We start from the raw sequence: 22841 nt of genomic DNA on the forward strand, positions 1-22841 counted from the left end.
TTTGCGCTATGTACAAAAAATAGAATTACGAATTACTTAAATTTAAAATTGGGGGAAAATTGCATGGATAAAAATTAAACAAATTTTCGCTATGTGATTTTTTGTTTTGTTTTTGTTTCTTGCTTTTCTGCCTTGTTTCAGTTTATGGCAAACCAAAAATCGCGTTGACTTTTGGGCGCGCGGCCACAAAACTTTACCGAGATCATTGTGAAAACTAATTAGAATGAATCGGAGCAATCGATGATCGAAATATGTTGCCATCTTCAATCGAGGTGTCCGATTCACTTTAGAAAAATTTACAAAGAATTTTCAGAGTTTTTTTGTTTTTCGTTTTGTTTTTGTGTGTTTTTTTGGATGGGCATGGAATACTTCTTTACAAATTATGATGTACGATCGAATATGTATCTATGTATGTTTTGATTAAAATATGTGTGTGAGAGACATGACGAAATTTAAAAAAAAAAATAAACAAAATTAAAATAATAAAAAAGAAATTTGCTCTACTGTTTACTATTTACGGCTCTCATATTAACTAGTATACTCGTATTTATTTTCGAAATGAATAATAGCTTTTTCTTAGACCTAAAAAAAATATTGCTCTATTTACAGGCATTTAACGTACTTGAAATTTGTGTCAATCGACAAGTAGATAAACTGATTATAAAAACGTGGGTATTTAAACAAATGTAAACTAAAACGCTTGGCGCTCCTATCGCTAAACTTTTACATACTTAATTATACAATTATGTTTATTCTTAAATTACACATTTCTCATTGTGTTTAATGCAAGTAAAAATTGTTTGATGTAAATGATAAAAAAAATCCATGAGATCAATGCGATTTTTGGGAATAGTTTTTGTTATCTATTTTCTTTTTTTTTGTTTCTTTTGTTTACAATTTGCTTACTTTTTTGGTTTTTTGTTTGTTTTGTCACTTTTCACGGTTCGATTAGCATTGAAACGTCAAGAAATTTGGCAAAAGTGTTGTGAAATTTACCACAGAAATGTGAATAACTTTGTGTTATGTTGACTTTTGACTTTGGCTATCGTATGGAGATCAATTGAGTTATGCCCTTTGCTGTTCGATTAATTTCCAGTTAAGAGATCATTCAACGTTGGCTTTTGAGAGTTAACCAAAGGTAGAACTTGTCTTTGCGGGGGAAAATTTCAAAATAAACTTTTGCGCAAATTTCTTGTCTGCACTGTGCGTTGTGCATTTATAAACTATAAACTATAAATTGTGAGACCAATTTGAAGAATGAACAAAATAATCCACATGATAAACGTCTGACTTAAATAACTATGAAATTTAACTAAAAACATGATAAATCATATACGACAAAATCATCACAAAAATGGCATATTAACTATATACAAAAAACACATTCTTCTTTCTTATCTTCATTTCATTTTTCTTATTTTTTTTTTTTTGCTTTTTTGTGGCATTTTTTCTCTCTGATTTTTTCATTGATAACAATTAAAGCTAAATATTTTTGTTTGTTGACAATTTTCACTACTTTAAAGCAACAATTCAATTAAGTTGGGCGATTGCTACGAAATTCTTATTTAATAATAATATATGTAATTATTTTCTTGTAATTGAAATTACAAATCGAAGACATTGAAAATTTGTTTGTTTGACAATCAAAAATATACAATTAAAATGATTGAAATCAACGCGGAAGCAAAATAAAAATTATTTTTATATTCACATTTATGTTTTTGTAGTTTTTTTGTGTGTGAGTTATGTGTTTTTTTTTTTTTTTAAGTTGTACGAAATGCAAAAGCTAAATGCAAAATAGCAAAGAAAGAAAATGCTCAAACATTTAATTGCTAAGAGACCGGCCCTCAATACATTATAAAAATGTATCTGTATATATTATTAAATATCTCATCTGTTCTGTATGTATCTCAAAAAATGGCAGTTTAACTTGTTTCACTTTTCTAATACTTTTTAGTTTTTTTGTTTTTGTTTGTTTAAAGTGTGTACAAAAATACGTTACGAGTCTTTAGCCAAAAAGCGTTACCAAAAAATATGTATTTAAGTTTGTAATTTGTTTTTTTTTAGCAAAAATATCTGTATTTTGTTTTTTGTTTAGTCTTTAGCCAGTCTACAGTTTGCAATTGAGCAGTTTGAATGTTTTCTTAAGTAGTTCTTAAATGGATAGTCTATTCGTTTTGAGAGAAGTAAATTAGAATATAGTACGTTGAATGTACACATATCGTATGTGTATATAGTATGAATATATGTATATATATAATATATTGTTCTTGTGTCCCGTCAACCGTCCATAACTTTATACACAACTATATTTTAGGGGTTTCTCATCAGTTGATTCTGTACGATTTTATGACTTTACCTTTTACAGCTCGATTTTTCGTTGATAAACTTATTGAATAGTATATGTTATATAAATGTATATTTATATGGGATTACAATGTTCTATATGTTAGCCGATTTCACTATGGATCATTAAGTAAATGTTGTTGTTGTTGTTAATGTTCTCGCATCTGGTTGTTGTTGCTGTTGTTGCTTTTGCTCGGCACTCATCGTGCTGCAAAAAATCCACAGCCCATGGCAAGCACAAAGACGGTGACAACTGTCGGCCAAGTGAAGCTTTGTTGCTTCTGCAAGTAGAAAGAAAAATAATCGTTTTTTATTATTTAATAGAAGTTAAAAATAATGCAATTGTAAATTGTAAACAAAGACAGTCTAAGCTGACTAAGTGCTCAAATGATTCATGTCGTCTTAGAATGTAAGTTTTATAAAAACAATGGAACTTTATGAAAAGCGCTCTTTAATTGACATTTCGAAAATGTTGTTAACTATGTCCAACTATTTAATTTTACAACTTGTTATGTGGCCAACTCTATTACTGCTAAAATAGTCCCCAGGGGGGAATAAATATGAAAATTATAGTTGATCGTTGAGCACGTGTCCCTTCCACTGATTGTTTGACCACAATGCCAAGTTCTCCACGCAAACACTCATTCGTTAAGCGAATGAAATGAATGTCAGTGACCTAAATACTTATAGTATATGAACTCGTATACATATGTGGTCAATGGCTGATCGAACGTGTACCTTAGTATATAGTGTGAAATATCATGTTTCCTGTTGTAATACATGAATGAAATTTTATGATTATTTTTTAAATAGGGTAGAAGGGTAATTGACTTTACATGTAAAAGTTATTTAAGAAATACTTAAGTTGCTTTGGCTGACAATCTGGTATATTTTTAGCAATCTATGGTATATTTTGAATATAATAGTATACTAGAGCACCAAATTTGGCTTTTGGTATATATATATATTTTTTTTTTGTGGTATATCAGAAATATTGTTGCATGTCCAAAAACGCTCACTTACTACGGGTCTTAGTTTCTTTGGCTCACAATCTGGTGCACATCAATATATACCAAATATAGCCTTTGGTGTATTTTTAGTATTTTTGCGGTATTTAATTAATTTTATTCTATTCTAAAAGAGTAGCGAGTATCTCAGAGTTAAGCACACTGAACTGTAGCTTTCTTACTTGTTTCTCATTGATAGTCGATACCTTTAATTTGTTAAATTATTTTCATTATAATTTTACAATAAGCCACTCTGGATAATCTACTTAGTTTACATTCATTACTGTTTTTCTTTTCTCACTCTCCTCACAAATTCACTTCAACAATAACTTTAGTTTATTTCTAGCAATAACCTCTTCAACAGATTACAGCATTTTCTCACGATCTCATTACAGTGCGCCTCCGATAAAGCGAATCGAAAGCAGCACAGCTTCCCAAGAGAATTTGCTTCGTTTTTTTCTTCCCGTGCCGCCAAAACTTGAGATAAGCCTGTCATTGCGCTCGCATATTACAAGTGTGCAAATGAATTGCAAAGAAATACATATAAAAACATGATAATGACGAATAAAAATGAAAATGAACTATGAGTGTAAATATATATAGTACTTATGTATGTGTAAGTGAAGGTTACATTTCTTTTAATTGCGCAGGCAAAAAAAAGAAGGAGATGGAGAAGAGTTTAAATTGCATTCAAAGGGTCGCACACTAAATACCCTTTCTTCATAAGTTAGTAATAATAATAAAGTAAATGATGCTAGTGAAAATTTCTTTATATGGAAATATATAGTGACGATTTAAATAAAAATTCAGCAAATTGTAAGTAGTTTAATCAGTGTCGATAATGAATATAAAGAAAATAAATAGAAAAAAATGATTCCCTATTAAGTTTTATGTATTATTATATTTCTATAGCTTCATGTTTTGCATATATATTTCTATATAATATTGTATTTTCATTCATTGAACCATAATATTCAGAATTATATATAAATATATATTGCTTTGACGCGCCTCTTTTCCTACGTCGCATATCGCTTGAATATATCAATATACCCTCAGAAAGTATGCCCAAGAAGTGCGCCCAGTTGTGTGACAATGCAACTTAAGCGCGTACATATTATTGACTATATAGTATACAAAAACATACAGATATAGTATATTTAGAAGTGAGTCTATAGCTCACAGCTGACAAAGGCTGACTCTTTGACTGACTAAACTACTATAGAAGCTCCAACAGAGGGGGGAGGAGAGCCGAAGGCGGGTGAATGCGAATGGGAATGGGAACGACACTTGTCTAGATTAACATAAAGCAGCGATGCAAAAGCCGCAGAGAAAGAGACAGCGACAGAGACAGAGAGAGAGAGAGTCGCGAGCAGCGCTGCGCAATTAATTTTTATCACACTTTTAGCATGTGCAAAGTTTTCCTGCCACCGCATTTGAAATATGCATGACTCCAACTCCCGATTCGCGTTTCTCCATTCTCCATTCTCCATTCGCGTTTCTCGATTGGACTCTGACACTGACTCCTTGCGGGCAATTTGTCATTGGCTGTGCACTATTTTTAGTCGCATATTTTTGCTAGTTTGGGCTTTGACTAATGCCACAGCACGTGTCAAATACTTAAGCAGAGGAGGCAGCTCCCTCTTCTCTATATTTGTTCCATCTGCCATGTTAATGAACTCGTATTTACATATATAAAGAATATATCTGAATCAGTTTTGCTTACCTTCTTTTCCTTCTCCGTTGCATCTCGCTGCTCGCTGTTGTTCTCCTCGCTCTCAGGACTTTCATTGTGGCTTTGATTATTGTTCGGATTCCCGTTGCCGCTGTTCTTCTTCTTGCGCGGCGGTATGCGTCCATTGAACTCCTGAAGGCGTTCTCGTCCAGCCGTGAAATTATCATAACGATCGTCCCGCTCATCCCAGCTGGTCTCGTGATCGCTCTGATACTCGCGTTCATCTTCTCCCGTCGAGGTCTGTCGCTTGCTATAAAAGAAGACATCATATTATCAGCATAAATTCAATGACAACTGATTAAAATTTGAATATTTGAAATATTACTTTTCTCAATAAAGTCAACTTAAGAAACGTTTACTTAATATACACCTTTAATTGATTTGTTGCAAGTTTTATGCTGCTTCTTTAAATCTTAGATATGCGTTAGTTCAGATTGTGAAATAAAAACAATTTTATTTATATAAATTATACAAACTAATGAAATACTTTATAATACAAAAAATTGCTGAAACGTATATTAAACATTTGTTGATTCATCTCATTAATTTTAATTTAGAATGCGGTGACTGAATTACTTCCTGAAACAATACACATGAAAATATAATATAACTGCAATATTCTTTGATTTCCGCATTTCAATAAATTGATTTGAGTTGTAGAAATTGAAGAGTTACATCTTTACAGTTCTTACAATTTCGAATTTCATTTCTGAGCATTGATCATATTTTGTGGTTTAAATATTCTAATTTTATATTTTATTAGAATTGGAATTGGGCAAACTTTATGCTTTTTGTAAATGTATTGGCAGATTTTATTTCGGATTGAGAAAACAAAGCATTACCATAACAAATAATATGTGATTAGTCAATTTAATTCAAACTAAGTAAAAGTTGTATAAACTCTACTTAATAATTTGAACTTATCAGCAACCGCAGGGTGAATAAACTGAAATTGCGAAATTTCATTCTTTTTTTTCAGCTTCAGATTGTAGATTTGTTGTTTAAACTAACTTTTGCGTAGTATTCTTCTTAAAAATGTAATTGCTGACTAACTAATCAGCAATCTAATCAGAATGAATAAAATGAATTGAAATTGCGAATTTTGAATTTCTTGACTGCCTTAATTATTAGTTTTGAGGCTTGAACTAACTTTTGTGTGTTGAAAAGAAGTCTAAACTATTCTAAACAATTTCATTGCTAACTCATTAAGCAGCAGCCTAATCAGGTTGAATACACATATACTACCTAGAACATAGATTAGCTACTCACCGTCTGGCCGCATCCGATTGGCTGCGATGCAATCGCATCTTGGGACCGCTTGGCGCCAGTGGAGTCGAAGCCAGCCCTAAGCCATGACCGTGCCGTAGATACGACGATGAGCTGGGCGTCGAGGTGGAAGCATTCGCCGTGTTCGGTGTCGGTGGCGGCGTGTAGGTGGCATAGTAGGCGCCAACGGGCAGCGGATGACCGCCGTATTGTGTCGATGAGGAGACGGAGATGGAGCCAGAGGAGGCCGGATGATGGGGCAGCAAGTGTGTCGATTGCTGTGGATAGCTGTGACTGTAGTGCAACGGTGGCGCCGACTGCGGCGCCGGCGGTTGTCGTGGCATTGGCTGTGGTGTCGATGGCGCCGGATATGCTGGCGACCGGAAGTAGGGGATCTCCTCGCCGGCCGCAAAGCTCACGCTGGTGCGCGGTGTGCGGGGATGTGCCAAATGCGAGGCCGAGACACCGGGGTGGGCGAAGAAGAAGTCGGGGCCCGTGTAGCTCGGTGACTGAGCCATCGAACACGAGGGACTCGGCGGCGTCGGGTACTGGAAAATGTGCGGAGCTGCAATGAACAGAGACAGAGATTGAGAGAAGAAAGAGCATGAATACATTATAATACTATATAGTTATGTATACTATAAATTGAGTGCCATTAATTATGAAAACAAAGCTGTCGACTGTCATTGGCCCTTTGTGACAATGCAAGGAAGTGTCTAAGGTCGTCAGATGCATTGTGCGTTGAAACTGTAGCCATAAAAACGGCCTTAATTAAAGCAAGTCCTCGCCCAACAGCTGATCATAAAAGCGATCGTAAAGACAAGCATACAAAATCAAGTAGCGAACGTATCTGAAATGCAGCCGCTGCGCATCTTAAAGATAGCTGCTCTTTTGTGTAGTAAATTTCACAATCGAACAATTACTTAAAAGTATCTCAAAGATGCGTTTTATAGGTACTACGCTAAAGTGTCTATAAAAGGCTGCAGATACCTTTTCAATAATAAAACAAGATATCTTTAAGGAGAAGCTTCAACTAAAGTGTAAATATTTAACAATCACTTAGAAGTAAATTTATTAAAATTGCATTAAGGTACAACAAAATAACTTTTGAGAGTTTCAAGTATATTATAAACATTCAACATTTACTTAAAAGTAAATTTAATAAAATTGCAAAAAAGTATCTTTTGATGCATATGGCTTTTTATTTAACGATATTATATTTGTCATATTTCATGCAAATCGAGAACAAAAGCCGTTGATAGCTGCTGCATCGCTGCAAAGCGTTGTCCACTTGATATGCGCATAAATTGTGGCTGCGATTGAGCTGCGTTCGCCATATGATTTCTTAATGTTTATTTACTTAAAAAGCAATTTAAGCGGCGACAAATGATTGATTGTAATGCAAAGTTTATACAAATCACTCGACAGCCCGATTGCTCGACCGAAACGATAATGTCTCAAGCAGCTAATTGCCCCGAGGGCAACTCAATGCACGTAACTTTGTCAGGCTAACTGACTGACTGACTGACTGGACACAGCTGCAGATGGAGATGGAGATGGAGATACAACAACTTGAGGTATACAGAAATAATGTCATTCAATGTCCAACCTGCAGGCGACTCTAATTTGCAGTTGACCCATTAGCCTTGAACTCGAATATCGCCAATCGCAGGTCGCGTAAAGTTTTACTGCTTCGCCTGCTGCTGCAGCTGTTGTTGCTGCAGCTAGAAGAAACATAGAAATATCTGCGGTTAATTGCTGTGCCAGCGCCACTCCTTATGCCCAATGAATTTTGTATCTCGCAGATACGTTTTAGTGCCATTTGAAACTAGTTTGGCGCAACAGCTGCTAAGCTGCTGCACAGCTCACGTGTTTGCTGCGGCTGCTGTTGCGGCTGCTCCATCATCGTCATCGTCGTCATCAATATTGAAAAGGCTAACCTTGAAAATCTGCCAGTCCAACTCGCTGTCCAAGTCAGGCATCATTACACGACGTCGACGCCGCACTCTTGTATCTTTGTCCAGCTTTGCTTGCTTATATAACTAGCCAGAGCTTTAGCTTTGTGGTTGAGCTTGAGCTGGGCTCATGCTGGTGCCTTTATGATGAGACTGCTGGCGCATTGAAAATGTTACTACTAATTGCAAATTGTGTGGAAAATTATTTGCCAAGTGTTAAAATTGCATTTGCATATGAGTATCTCTCAACGACTGACTGTCTGTCTATATCTTTTTTTATTACTTATGTGGGCACAACTGAGCGGAGCTAAATTGCGAAAAATTCTGTGACTTTGACTTGGAAATTTTTAAGAAATACTGTGTGATAATACCAGTTTATTTTGTATAGTTTTTATACCCGTAATAAAGCTATGAATGTACTATCAAAATTACTAATTTTATGATTCCTAAAAATTTTCTTGAGATCAGATGAAACTTCAAAACTAATTTTCGATGCCAAAGAACTTATGCAATTAATTTAATCTGGTATATTTTGCACTTTATGGTATATTTAGATATTGGTAGTATATTAATATACCAATTTTGCATATATACGTGTATACTTATTAATCAATTTTGTCGGATATTTGGTACTTTAGTTGCCAATCTAGTATATTTGATAATACATAGTATATTTTGATTGCAATAGTATATTAATATACCAAAAATAGATATATACTTTTATACTTTTTAACTTTTTATTGCTCAAAAGCTTGTATGTTTCTTTGTTTTTTCGCCTATACTCTCTCTTCCTCTATGGTATATTTTGAATGTATTAGTATATCAATATACCAAATATAGCCTTCACACTAGTATAGCTTTCTTTTTGGAAACCCTTTCTTTGCTCAAAAAATTCTAGTTCAAATTTATTAAATTTTTTCATTTAGTAAAATATTCTTTCACATTTTCTTCTAAATTGTTTAACCAATAAATAAATTATTAACTCTACTTCACTTGCAGTCACTGTGATCAAATCACGCTTTGTGTTTGCGCTTGGCATCGCTGGCAGCGCGTTTAGGACGTTTATGGCACCTTAACATTTTTGTTGTTGTCATTTTATGATCGCATCTCGATGCGGGCGCTGCAACAGCAACAACAACAGCAACAACAACAGCTGAGCAACAACAATTGCATTTGTTGCAGTTCGTTATTGTTGTTTTAGCTGGTGACGAAACGTGACCAATTGTTTTTGCCATTGTTTTGTTTTGTTTCATGTTTTTATTTCTGCATTTGTTAATACGAAGTCGAAGCAAAATGTTTAATTGAATTGCGACTGCATCAAGGGATTAATAACGCGACGGAGGGAGGAGGCAGGAGGGGTTAGTAGTTAGGAGTTAGGTGTGGCTAGATTTGTCGCATCTGTTAGTGCAATTATATGTATGTATAATTCACTTTAATTTTTCATACTGGCATGTTGCAACAATTGTTAAGGCCAAGCTGCAACAGCAGCAGCAGCTGACAAACATCAATCAGTGGAGCACAGCACAGCTAAGCGACTTTAGTCTTGGCTTAAAGTGAAGCTAAGCAGAACGTAGCCGAAGCAAAGCTCAAGAACAAAACGTGAACAATGTGGCACTCTGTGTGTGTGTTACGCTTAACTTGCCACAAAAGAACAAAACGTTGTGAGCGCACTTTGATTACATGTCAGACAGACAGAAAGACAGAGGGAAAGACAGACCCGCAGCATATGCGCGGCTGCCTCTCATTATGGCCTTGAAGTGCTTGGCTGGCAAAAAAAGCGGCAACAACTGAAATAACAACAACTAAACAACGAGTATGAAATTGCGTCGAAATCGAAATTGAAACTAGTTTCAATGCGCCTGCCTGACACACTGACATCGACTCTTTAGCTTGGTCACTTGCAGTGGCTTAGAAATATGCAGCAAGCTAATTAATCATAAGTATATCTTATAAAGCATATATAGTTCGATATCTGATTGGCACATCTTGTGCTTTCTTTCCAAGAAACACGCAACTTTTGCTTGTCAACTGTCATTGTGAACATTGAGCCACGCTGATGTTTATTGATGAGCTGCAGTGGCAGCATCAAACACAACAGCAACAGCAACAACCACAACAGCACCAACAACCACAGCAACCACAACAGCAACAACAACCACAACAACTTTAACTCTCAGTTGACGGCACAAAGCCTTTACTTTACTTCTCTGTCGTTGCATAATTCCCCACTGAGTGAAAAGAATGTCAAAAATTGGCATTACCAAATGTTATCCCTCCGCCTCCTTGCCACACCTGATACGCCCCCAACAAACACATACACACACACACTCATGACATATCAAATTGAATTGAATTCAGCTCTTTTAAGGCGATTTGTTGGATTGTCACGACGATGCAACAGCAGCGACTGCGCGCTACAAATTTGGTGGAACTCAACTCGACTCACATCGTATTGCATTTCTGTCTGTCGCGTTAATTAGGCGAGGCGGCTGCTGTATTGGCATACCCTGTAGTTATAGGCAACAAGTAGTTGGGTATTTACACTATATAAACGAGAATATTAAGTCGAATCTACTTTAAATTCTATATCAATTAATTTCAAATGTGAACTCATTATTACTGTTTGATATAAATAACAAGTAAGAAAGCTACAGTCGAGTGTACTCGACTGTGAGATACCCGCTACCCATTTTGAATAAAAGAAATATATTTTGCGGTATTTTCTCAAAATATACCAAGTATACTGCAAGAATACTAAAAATATACCAAATGGTATATTTGGTATATCGATATAGTATATCAAAATATACCATAGACGACACAAGATACCAGATTATCAGCCAAAGCAACTAAGACCCCCTAGAAAGTAGGCTTTTTTGCCCATACAAAAGTATTTCTTTAATAACTTCGACAATTTTTATCTGATCGCAACCAAATTTTCAGAAATCATAAATACTATAGTTATTATTGTATATACCAAAATTCGGAACTATAGCTTTAAAATTACGCTTGTTATTCGATTTTTTTAATTTGCGGGGGCGGAAGTGGGCGTGGCAAAAATTTGAAACAAACTTGATCTGCGTGCAAACATAACAAATGCTGTCGAAAAAAAAATTATAGCTTTATCTCTTATAGTCTCTGAGATCCAGTGTTTCATACGGACAGACGGACAGACGGACAGACGGACAGACACACAGACGGACAGACGGACATGGCTATATCGTCTCGGCTGTTGACGCTGATCAAGAATATATATACTTTATAAGGTCGGAGATGCCTCCTTCTACCTGTTACATACATTTCCTGCCGGCACAAAGTTATAATACCCTTCTACCCTATGGGTAGCGGGTATAAAAATGTGCCAAGTTGTTGTGAGTTTACAATACATAGAAAGAGAAATATATAATAAATAAATAATAATTTTAATTATATTTAACTTTTTTAAATAAATAAATAAAGTTTCTAGACATTTCTGTTACTGTTCTCAAAATAAAAGTGTTTTGAAAATATGCCAAAATCCAGAAGTATCTCAAAGTCTCTTACATACATAACTCTCCAGTCAATCAGACCCAAGTTCGCAGCCATTTCATGAGCAACCAGCTAACGGTATTATTTGTCACGTCTCATCCCAAATTCGCATGCTCCAATGCGCATGCGACTCATGGTCAACTGACTAATTGCTGCACTGTTTTCTGTTTTTGTTATTTTTTTGTGGTTAACTTTAGCAGGAAGTCGCATTGCTTGTTAAACTAGCCGATAATTGTGAGCTTAAAAAGAAATCGCAGCCGCGTTGTTAACAGCTTCTTGGCTACATAATTGCACAGATGACAAATGTTCTAGTCCCAATTTTGGTAGTAAACGAAACGAGATAAAAAAAACGAGCTAAAAAATGAACACGAAATTGAATGTCAATCAACAGGTGCTGAGAGATCAATAAATGGATTCAATCAGATTGCCATATCGAACTTTTAATTACCAATTTTGGTAACGCTAATTAGCCATTTGTGTAATGCGATTTACCGTTGTTTGTCTTGTTTACAAATTTGGTAACTGATTAAAAATGCGGAAGTTTTTGCGTGTGGCGATGAAAGTGTTCTGAGTCATTGGAAATGACGAAGGAGAAAGTTTTTTTTTTTGTTTTACCCGCATTAGAATCGGGAATAAAACATTGAAACAAAGAAAAGACTTTAAATTAAATTGCGAAATTGTTGATTTAATAAATGCAAACAGCTGCTAAAAAAAAATAACGATTCTAATACTAAATGAATGGCAAGCGATAATCGCAGCTAATGAATGAAGAACGCAGTAAACGAGGTCAGTTCGCAGATTACGTATACGACTCGGTTTTATTACGTATGCTTATGTTGTGTCGCCGCAGACGCCTAATGAAGCTGATGAGGCATCTTTTGTTCTGTTCTGTTCTGTTCAAGCTTCGCTGCCCAAGCGTGAGGCGTGCGAATCATATAAAAAAAATACTATATCAACAAAAAGATACTAACTATTTTTTAAACTGTGCAATTTGCGCTAAGCGTTTCATGTGCAAGGTTAAACAGCCAATTGAAAAAATGCGTGTCGAGCGCTTGAGGCGAGAGACGCGTGCCTCCTAAAAAGATTGCAACTGCAACTGCAACTGCAACGGTTTTTTATGTTGCACAAATTAAACTCACTTTGTGGAGCACTTGAAGCACACGCAAAGCCAGAGCTACAGTAATTATCATTTAGTTTGATTTAATTGCCAGAGAATTCATTAAACGATTTATTGCTCAATGCGAAACGCATTTCGAAGGCATCAGTTTACGCTGCGTTTTATCTTCCCACTGGAATGAGGCAGTGCCACAAAACCCAGAAGTGCATGCCACACACTCTTTCTCTGTTTCGATTGTGATGCGATTCACAGGCATGTCAAACAAATGTCTGAAAATAGTTCAAATGCTTAGCACGCGAAGCAAGTGAGAGTGGCAGAGACTGAGACTTCCAGATACTCACTATATCTTGATATTTATTGTATTACTTATTGTGTAAATATTGAATTACAAAACGAACATTTAAAAGTGTATTTGATAGAGGGAACATGATAAAATACTCTGCATATTTGTTGCAATTGCAATTCATATTATTTAATGTTATTTAAAGAGCAGAAAGTGTAAATCACATTATTTTCTATTCTTGAAAAAGCTTATATAAATATTGAAAATAGGTTTCATATTAATTTGTTTTTTTTTTTTAAATGTGTTCATGATAAAGTTTTCAGTATAAATATAGAAATTGTATTTCACATAATTTTGTTTTATTGAAAAAGAAAATTGTGATTATAGACTCTGTGTAAATATTGAAATGAACAAATAACAACAACCAGAACAAAACCATTAGATACTTTGTACAGAGATTGATATTTTATTTCTTATTTTTAGAGCTATTTCTTGCTTCTGAATCAAAATTCATTACTTATAATAAATGAGTCTATTCATTTACTGAGCCCCAAAGTTGCCAACAACTAGGCTTAATAGTGACTTTATTAAGTAGAGTTCAACTGAGAGAAACTCTGTAGCTTTTAAATAGAGCATGACGAATAGATACTCATTTTATGATTTTTATTTTTAAAATATGTACAAATCTTAATGCTTTTTCTATTTCATAAAATATTAATACAATTTTTCATATATTTTTGTTATTATTAAATAAGAATAATAACAGAAAATTCTATGCTTCCCTATTCTTTTGTGTACAGTAAAATTACCAGCAGCTAAGCTTAATAATCGAGTTGACTCTGACTACACTTGCTTTAAAGATAATCTTCCCCACTTGCAATGCCTTTGACAAGCTCTAAAGCTCATCGATGCGCTGCTTTGCATGTTCAATATTTTATAAACGACAGACAAGCTGCAATTTTGCAATTTATCGACTTTGGGCAGACAAAGCGAAGCGACGTCACAGCGCACAGCTTAAAAGGCTACAAAAAAGAGACGATGGCTAAAAGACCGAGGAGAAGAAGACAGTCAACAGCCAATGCAAAAGAAGCTTCGTTTTTTTTTGCGTATTTGGTGAAGCGCGTTATCAAATAGTCTCGAGTATCGATTGAAATCCCACGCAATTTGCTGTGTTTTATCGTGTTAACAGAATTCCGTCTTTGCATTGCATAAACAAACAAGTGAAGAGCAGCAAAACGAAACTGAGTCAACGCATCGCGTAATGTGAGAACGTCTTTAATAAACAATCAAATGCGATTAATAAATGTGCAAACAAAATGCTAACAACAATTAACGTCGCACATTGAAATTGAATGCGAGATTGGGGGAAGAGGCGACTCGACTCGACTGGACACGAGAGCAGCGAGTGGTCAGCACACACGAGTTGCTGCCACAAGCAAAGTGGCAGCAGCTAAAGAAGAAGCAAGAGGGGAAGGGGGAAAGGGCAGGCGGATGACGAAGCGAAGACAGCGCGTCTGCCGCGACTGCTCTTCATTTATTATTATTATTATTTGTATATATTTTTTGTTTACTGATTTATTACTATTCGCGTTGTAAAACGTGCAGTTTGTCATTTATTTCTTTTGCATGTGGCTTTGCAATTGAATTTAATTGCGTTTCATCTCACTGATCGATAGCTGACCAGGGGTCGTATACTTAATATTATGATTATCTCTCTTATTTTTTTTTGCGTTGTTAATTGCGCTGACTAAACTCAAGTTGAGGAACTTCTCTGCTTATGCATTTCTGCTTAATCAAAAGTGTCGCGCTTAAGTGGAAGCAGCTTCTGCCAATTATCACAAGTTTGAAAAGCATATCCTGTTTCTTAGTTTTTTGCTTCCTTTTGATACGGATTCTTTTTTCCAGCACTCTTGCCATTTCTTTTGTCTGAAGGACAAGCGCTGTGTCTAGGCTCAATTTCATAACAAAAACTTGAGCACGTTTCAACTAGCTTCTCACACTTGGAAATCCATCAGCAGCAGCGCCTCAATGCAAACAATTTAGCACGGCTTGGCGACGTGTGAGACTTAATCAAAAGCCAACTAGACACTCAACCAGACTGAGACTGAGATTGCGACTCTCAGTCATTCAGTCAGTTAGTCATTCAGTCAGTCACTTGGCTTGCTTCGCTTCGCAGTGTTAGTGTCAAGTCTTTTGAGCTGCTTTCGTGCTTTACTTATTAAGCAAAGTGCCTGGCGGCCATTTAAACTTGAAATGTGTGAAGAAAGTTCATTGCGCCTCGTTTTTTTTTTAAAGGCGTTTTATAGTTGCAGCTGCAAGCCAAAGCAAAACAGTTGCAATATTTTCGCACTTTTCGAGTTTATGGCAAATTGGCAGCCAACACTTGAAATGTTGCATGCCACAACCGATTGCTGGCTGCAATTAATGATGCCGCTAGAAGCTTTGCCGCATTTGGAGATTTGCATAAAAGCAGCGGGCGCAAAACCAATTCACGGTCAATGCGAAAGCAAAGCACGAAGTAGAAGATGACAACAACTGCAATGACAATAACAGCAACAACAACAGCAGCGAGAGCATCAGCAATAGCAGCAAGAAGAGCAGCAACAACAGCAAGAGCAATAACAATAGCAACAACAACAGCAGCTATAACAGCAGCAGAAGCAGAGGAGACAATAATAGCAAAAACAACAGCAACAACAGTAGCACCAGCATCAGCGGAGACAATAACAACTGAAACAGTAGCAATAACAACAACAACCACAGCAGCAAAGACAACAACAAAACCCTAGAAAACAATGCGAAAAAAGCTAAAGCAAAGCATAGGCAAAAAATCAAGGCAGAGCACACACACACACACTAGCACTCTCCCCTCTCACGCACACACACACACTCTCGCTACATATGCTCTCTTTACACTCTCTCGCATCTCTCCCTCTCCCTTTTGCGCACATAAATCAGAGGCTCGCCTGGCAACAGAGCCAAAAGCAAATTTGCATTTGTGCAGCCGCAAAGTGTAAAAAGGAAATGCAAATGAAGATGATGACGCTGACGCTGAATGATGATAATGATAATGATGGCCAAGTTCATCATGCACTGCATAACGTATGTAGTTGGCAACACTGGCACATAATGAAGTTGGCAACGCTGTCACTGCTGTTCAATGTTGTTGCCTGTGGTGTAGGCTGTACAAATGCGCTGTGACTTTGGCAATGAGATAATGAGCAGCACAGCCCACTCTCTCTCTCTATCTCTCTCTGCGCATGCTGCCGCAATGTTTGTCAGCTGTTGCCAGGTCAGCAACAGCAACAGCAGCAACAGGAACAGGAAAAAAAGGCTCGCCATGTTTGCCGCCATTTTTTTTGTTGCTACTGCAGCAATTTCCGTTGCCGACGCAGCGACGAAGTTGCTGAGCAAAACAAACTGCGCGCAAAAAAATGTCAAGAGCGGCAGCGACGTCGGCAGCAGAAACAACGCCTAGCAGCAACAGCTGTTGGCAACAGCGACAGCAACAACATTTGGCCGAATGATGCGAATGGCCAGGCCAAAAGAGAGCAGCCAAAACGGCGTCGCTTTTAGTCAGATTACAGCAGCGCAAAAGAAAGAGATAGAAAGAGAGTGAGAGGCAAGTGTTTGTGCCACACACTGTCATTGCACCTTTTGTTGGGCTCGCTTTTTTTTAAGGGCGGGTTGCCGAGCCGCTTAAGCAACTTAGGCGCCCTCACACCCCTCCCCCTCCGCGCCTAAAGCTCCACACAAAAGGCGAGCTGGGGGTTGGGTTTAGGGGTTGACTTCTTTTTAGGCTCGTATTTGGGGGATGGCAGCATCAACAACGTTGATGACTAAGCGTTGCCTGCTGCCTCGGTTGTTGCCTTCCATTTCAAGATGCTGCGGCAAAAAAATGTATGAAAAATACGAAAAAAAAATGATGAATAACGGTAGCTTAGGGGTTACTATGCATATAGACTTTGGCAGCAGAAGGCAACCCTATAAAATAGGGTTCGGGTTTAAGTTGGTGCCCGTCAAGTGCTTAAAGCATTGTTCACTAGTTTAGAGATGGTTTTGTGGATGTGTTACTATTACATAAATTATGCACTCCAGCGACAGCTTATGATAACACATACACACAAGCAGGAAACGAAGGGCGCAATTGCCTGAGGATAATATTTAATAGCTAGGAAAATAAACGAGAAGTTACCAAGTGTGAGTTTGGAACAGGAAAAACTGTTATTGATGTGGAGATGAAATGTAAAGAAGGCAAAGACGGAGATCTTAAACTTTGTAACTGAGTAAACAGATAAACGAAATTTGTAGTTTTAAGACTAAGGTCTAATCTATTGCTAGCCAATATCTTAGAAATAATAAACTCGTTTCTTTCAATTACAAAACATACAAACTTTCTTTTATTTATACCTTATTTCAATGCATTTATTTTTTAATAAAACACAAAAATAGAAAAATGTGCTGTTGGAAAATTTAAAATACCATTGGCATTCCTTTCATTTGCTATTTAATCAGTGAGCTTAAATTTTCGCGCAATAATTATTCGAAAAATTGGTTTTTCAAATAATAATTCAGTCATCCAAAAAGGTTCTTTAAAAAGCTGCTGAATATAATACTTTAATATACGTTTTGTATTAGTAAATTAAGATATTATATGAAGTCGATTTTTAAGGAATCATTTTGGCGAAAGAATTCACGATAAAACTGATATTTTAAAATTCGCAGTTGTAGATATATTAAAACTATACAATAAAGACAATTTATTTATTTTCATAATAAAAATATAACTTATAATCTGTTAAGGTTAAATGTACAAAAAATATTCACAAAACGAATAAACAAAAAAGTCTCTGTAAAAAACTCGCAATGTATCCGTAATAACACGAAATAATTACGCCAATGCAGCTACCGATCGTATAAATTTCTTATAAGTTGACTTTATCAAAACAATATTATGTTTTCGTTGATTGCAACTACTAAAGCAGAATTCATTTATTAATTTTTTTCTTTATTAAAAATGACTCATTTGTGTAGGGAATTCTCTTCGAGTGCTGAGCATTCGCTTGTACTTTTGCTTATGCTTATCGCAGTTATAAATAATAACAAGTCAAGCCACAGCTGACCGTGCTGACAGTTGCAAAGAAGTAAGAAAATTGAAAATACTTTACGAAAAAAAAAACGTGAAACGTTGTTTGTCTCAGCTTTGAAACCGCAGCGTCGATGACAAGGGGCAGCAACAACAATTACAAAAAAACTAAAAAAAAGTCTGTCAAGAGACCGCAAAAACCAACAAAATAGTTATAATGTAGCCGCATTGACCACGTTCAAAAAACAAAAAATGGCCCAGAAAATGGCTGTTTAAACAGCCGTTAAATGGAAAAACACTTTGTTTGGAGCCCTTGCACCCCCCGCAGCAGCAGCAACAGCAGCCGTTGCCTAAGGTCAAATGGCGTTTAATAATTTGGGTTAGTGGCTTGCGCGCAACGACTGTTGCCCCAAAAGATACAAGATACATATCTAATAGATACACAATTCGAATAAGACATTCGACTGCAATCGGCGCGTGCCAATTAAACGAGCAACAAGCTTCATGCAGCAGCAGCAGCTGGTCAACATTTGGCCAAGCACACGCCCACCTTTTGGACTCGTTGCTGCAGCGCAGCAAGTAAATAAATCGCATGACACAGTCGCAGCTACCCACAACAAACAAGATACACAGATGCAAAGATACATCGAGCTAATGGAAACGCTGGACATGTTGAGCTAATCAGCGTCTCATTTGGGGCAGCGCATAATAATGGCTGAATCAGCTGAAGAATAGTGAGAGTAATTCCTCATTTGTGAATAAAATTGAGATATATAATATTTATCTTTTTATTCCATTAGTATCGGAATTATAGATAAATATGCAATTTATTTGTGTAGTTTTGTTTTATGAATATTTACAAATATGTTGGGATTGTCAATCAGTTTTGATTATAGAATTGTTAAATGATTTCTAAAACGCAAATATAATACTTCAGCTGATTTGTTAAATTACTCGAAATACATAGAAAAATATTGGAGAATATTCAATTTACTTTACTACTTTGAACAATTGCAAATATGTTAAAATTATCGATAAGTTTTGATCTTAGAATTATTTTATGATTTCTAAAATAAAGATAGAAATCTTCTTATGATTGTTAAATTACTTAAAATGCCTTTGATCATATTGAAGAGTATTAAATCTAAACCAATACTTTGAATACTTGAAAATGTTCTGAAATTATCGATCACTTTTGATTTTCGAAATATATGTATCTCAATGTTCTCTATAAGTTACAATCCATATCTACTCAACTGTTCCATAACTTGAAGTAAATATTGGAAGAAATTTTATTTGCTTAAATGCTTTCTTTATGAATAGTTTGAATATTTTTTTTTGGTTTTAATTATCTGTTATTAATGTATATTGTCTAGTTCATTGCTCAATTACTATTGGAAGCAATTATAAATATATAACTGATTTCTATATTTATTTTTACGAATACTTGATAATTTATTTAATTTATCGATCTATTGCTTTTATTAATTTAGGTTCTTTTAAATAGCTGATATTTTAATTGTTATTAAAAGAATTGCTTCAAATTTAATTTGGTTTTATACTTTTGTAAGGATTTCTTGAATGTTGAATTTATCGATCTTTTTTTTTGTAGAATTTGTAAATTGAAGTTTTTGCAAACAGCTTTGTTACTTTTAAAAGAATTGCTAAATATTCAGTATACTGTTCTCGCTCTTATTTCATTATGAAATTTATCTTATATATTTACAATTTTGTCACACAAATTTTCTAACAAGAAATTTCGGTTCGTTTATTTAGTTTCTTTTGATTATGTTACTATTGATATTGTCCCTTAAATTGGAATTGTCTTTTAATTTCGATATTGACCTTATTTCAACAAGTTTTCTACCCCAAGACGCAGTCCCTTCCCTTACTTAATTCCTGTTTTTTTTACCCCGTTTTACAAGTTGTCGGCAATTTATCAGAAGTGGCTAAAATGTCATGCGATGTACGTCAAGAGATCTTTGGCTGTAATTCGATGCTCCATTTGTTGTTGCTGCTGTTGTGGCCTGATAAGCAAAGACAACAAAGTGCTGACCATGCACAAACATTTTTTTTGTGAAAGAGAGAGAGCGAAAGATAAAAGGCAAAACGAATGAAGCTCGACAAATTGCAGTGAGAGAATGAGTCAACAACCTTGAAAAGTGAAACCAACGGCCGAAAAGGAAATGCAGTCAAGTGGCCCCAAACAAACTTGGCTAATTAGTGCAGTCGCAAAAAGAAGTAAGAAATAAAATGACCCATTTGGAGAACTTACCCGTGGCATTGCCATTGAACTGGTAGCGTTGATGGAGATGCTGTTGATACCATTCACAGAGGGCGGTCAGCACTTGGTCGTTGGGCATTGTCAATGGCGATGGCATCGGCGTCTGCGTGGCCGAGCTCGTTGTGTTTGGGGACTGTGAGGCGATGCTGCTGGCGCCATCCGACGAAACACCCGACGAGGAAGAGGAGGAGGAGGACGAAGAGGAGGACGATGACGATGATGCTGCCGACGAGCCGGATGCCGACGATGATGAAGTAGACGACGACGACGCGGAGGAGGAGGAGGAGGAGGAGATGCCCGAGGTGCCCGCTGAACTCGAGGCAATGTCATCGTTGCCGCCCTCGGGCAGATAAAAGGGCACGGCCATTGTTATTGTTGTTGTTGTTGTCGTTGGTGTTGTGTTATTGTCGTTCGTTGAGGACCAAAAACTCCTGCGGTTTATGCACTGCACACAGTCTGTGGTTATCGAATTTGTTATCGAAACACAACTTTTGTCCTGCTCTGCCTGCTTTATAGACTATATTCTGGCTCTGAAGAACTTTTCTGTTGTTGTCTCTGTTTTATGTGTTGTTGTTTTTTTGGGCGTGCACTTGTCGATTTGTTAATTGATTTTGTATTTCTTGTGCAATATTTTGAACATTAAGAATGGCAGCATTTTCAGCACAAAACACTCTTCAAAGTATTTTCAAAAAGATTCTTTATTTCATTGATATATTTGTTTAGTACACTTTTCGTTTTTTATTGTTAGTTTAGTTTGATTTGACTTTGTTCGCATTTCTCATAAAGCTCGCGCAATTTATTTAAAAACACAAAAAATGGCAGAAGAGACTGGAAGCACTTAAAACGTGTTGTGTGTGTGTGTAAAACTTCAAACTTCGGATTTTTCTTCTTATCCAACTTTGTTTTCAGTGTTGTTATGTTTGGGTGTTTGTATTAATTTTTTCTGTTTTGTTTTTGGGTTGAGGAGAAAACACGTCTTACTCGCTTCGCGGCTGAACTGAACTGAACCGAACGGAGCTAAACTGTCTGCGCTGTGCGGCGCAATGCGAGTCACACACAGTCCGAGTATCCGCAAGATACGCGTTTAAACAACAACATCGACAACAAACACAGCAACAAAGAACGAGACTCAAATTAAGAGAGCATAATTGAGCATGGGAGCAGAGGGAGAGCCAGATGCAGCGCAGCAGAGCAGCGCGGCAGAATGCAGCCTAGGCACATGCACATAGCATGGCAGGTAGTGAGTGAGTGAGTGAGTGAACGAAAGCGGGAGACGCAGCGGGGGAGCCCAGCAGCGTCGTCGACGCCAACGCTGCCATAAAGCAAAACCAAAAGAGAAAAAAATATACATTGGAAGCAAGAAAAAAATAAAACGGCAAAGAAGAAGCAGCTATAAATTCAGCCTGTTCTCATTGCGCTCTTTCACCATGAGAGTGAGTGAGTAGGCGGCACACAGTGTGCTCGTGTGTGTGTGAGCTGCATGCGCGTGTGTGTGTGAGAGAGACTGGGAGTGCGAGTGCGAGGCAGCACAAAGATCTTGTTGAGCAGGTAACAAAAGCAACAACAACGAGAGTAGGCAGCGACGTAGCAGAGCAGAGCGAACGTTGAAGCAAAACAAAAAAATGCAATTGCAGGCACAAAGTCTGAGTCTGAGCTAAGAAAAGAGTGAGAGCGAGAGAGAGTGTGAGTGTGAGAGCATAAGCCTCGCTCTTAGTTACATAGTAAGGATGTATTTATGCCAGTTACTCTGCAAGTAAGTAAAGTAGTAAGTAGTAGGCAAGTTGAAACTTGCTTGAGCTGGACTTGAGTAGTTGTTAAATAGTAGTAGATGGAGTATTATTTCTAATACAATCTTACTACTTTTTCTTGACTACTTTTTAGGCAATACTCTTCTAACTAGCATTCGCTGCACTGCGTTTGATTCTGACCAATTTCACAATGTATTCAAAGTGCTTGCAGCATGCAAACCTGTTTCACAGTAACACGCCCCCTCTTTATCCCCCTCTGTTATCCACACGCAGCAACTGTGCAAACAGGCTCTCAAATTATGCTACATCATTCTCTCTCGCATGCGCCTCCTTCGAATATTTTGCGCGCGCGAAACAGCCGACTAAAAGAGAATTGCAAAATTATGCAAATTGCGTTTCAGTTGCATATAACGTTAGAAAAGTTGATATACTAAACAACTATATTTGAACATGGAATGTTCTTTGCTTGCCTAGTTATCGATAAGT

The 22841-nt window shown here is 36.5% G+C and overlaps 1 protein-coding gene across 1 annotated transcript; it reads right to left on the bottom strand.

Annotated features, from left to right (window-relative positions):
- Window positions 1-306: 306 nt before the first annotated feature.
- Window positions 307-21638, bottom strand: LOC132790875 (cell death protein hid). The gene is made up of 4 exons (XM_060799618.1): window positions 20599-21638; window positions 6358-6919; window positions 5080-5338; window positions 307-2627 (listed from the first exon to the last, which is right to left on the bottom strand). The coding sequence occupies exons 1-4, from the start codon at window positions 20972-20974 to the stop codon at window positions 2547-2549; spliced, it is 1278 nt and encodes a 425-aa protein (XP_060655601.1). The 5' UTR covers window positions 20975-21638; the 3' UTR covers window positions 307-2546.
- Between the last annotated feature and the right edge of the window lie 1203 nt (window positions 21639-22841).

This window comes from Drosophila nasuta, chromosome 3 (genome assembly GCF_023558535.2).
Source record: "Drosophila nasuta strain 15112-1781.00 chromosome 3, ASM2355853v1, whole genome shotgun sequence".
NCBI lineage: Eukaryota > Metazoa > Arthropoda > Insecta > Diptera > Drosophilidae > Drosophila > Drosophila nasuta.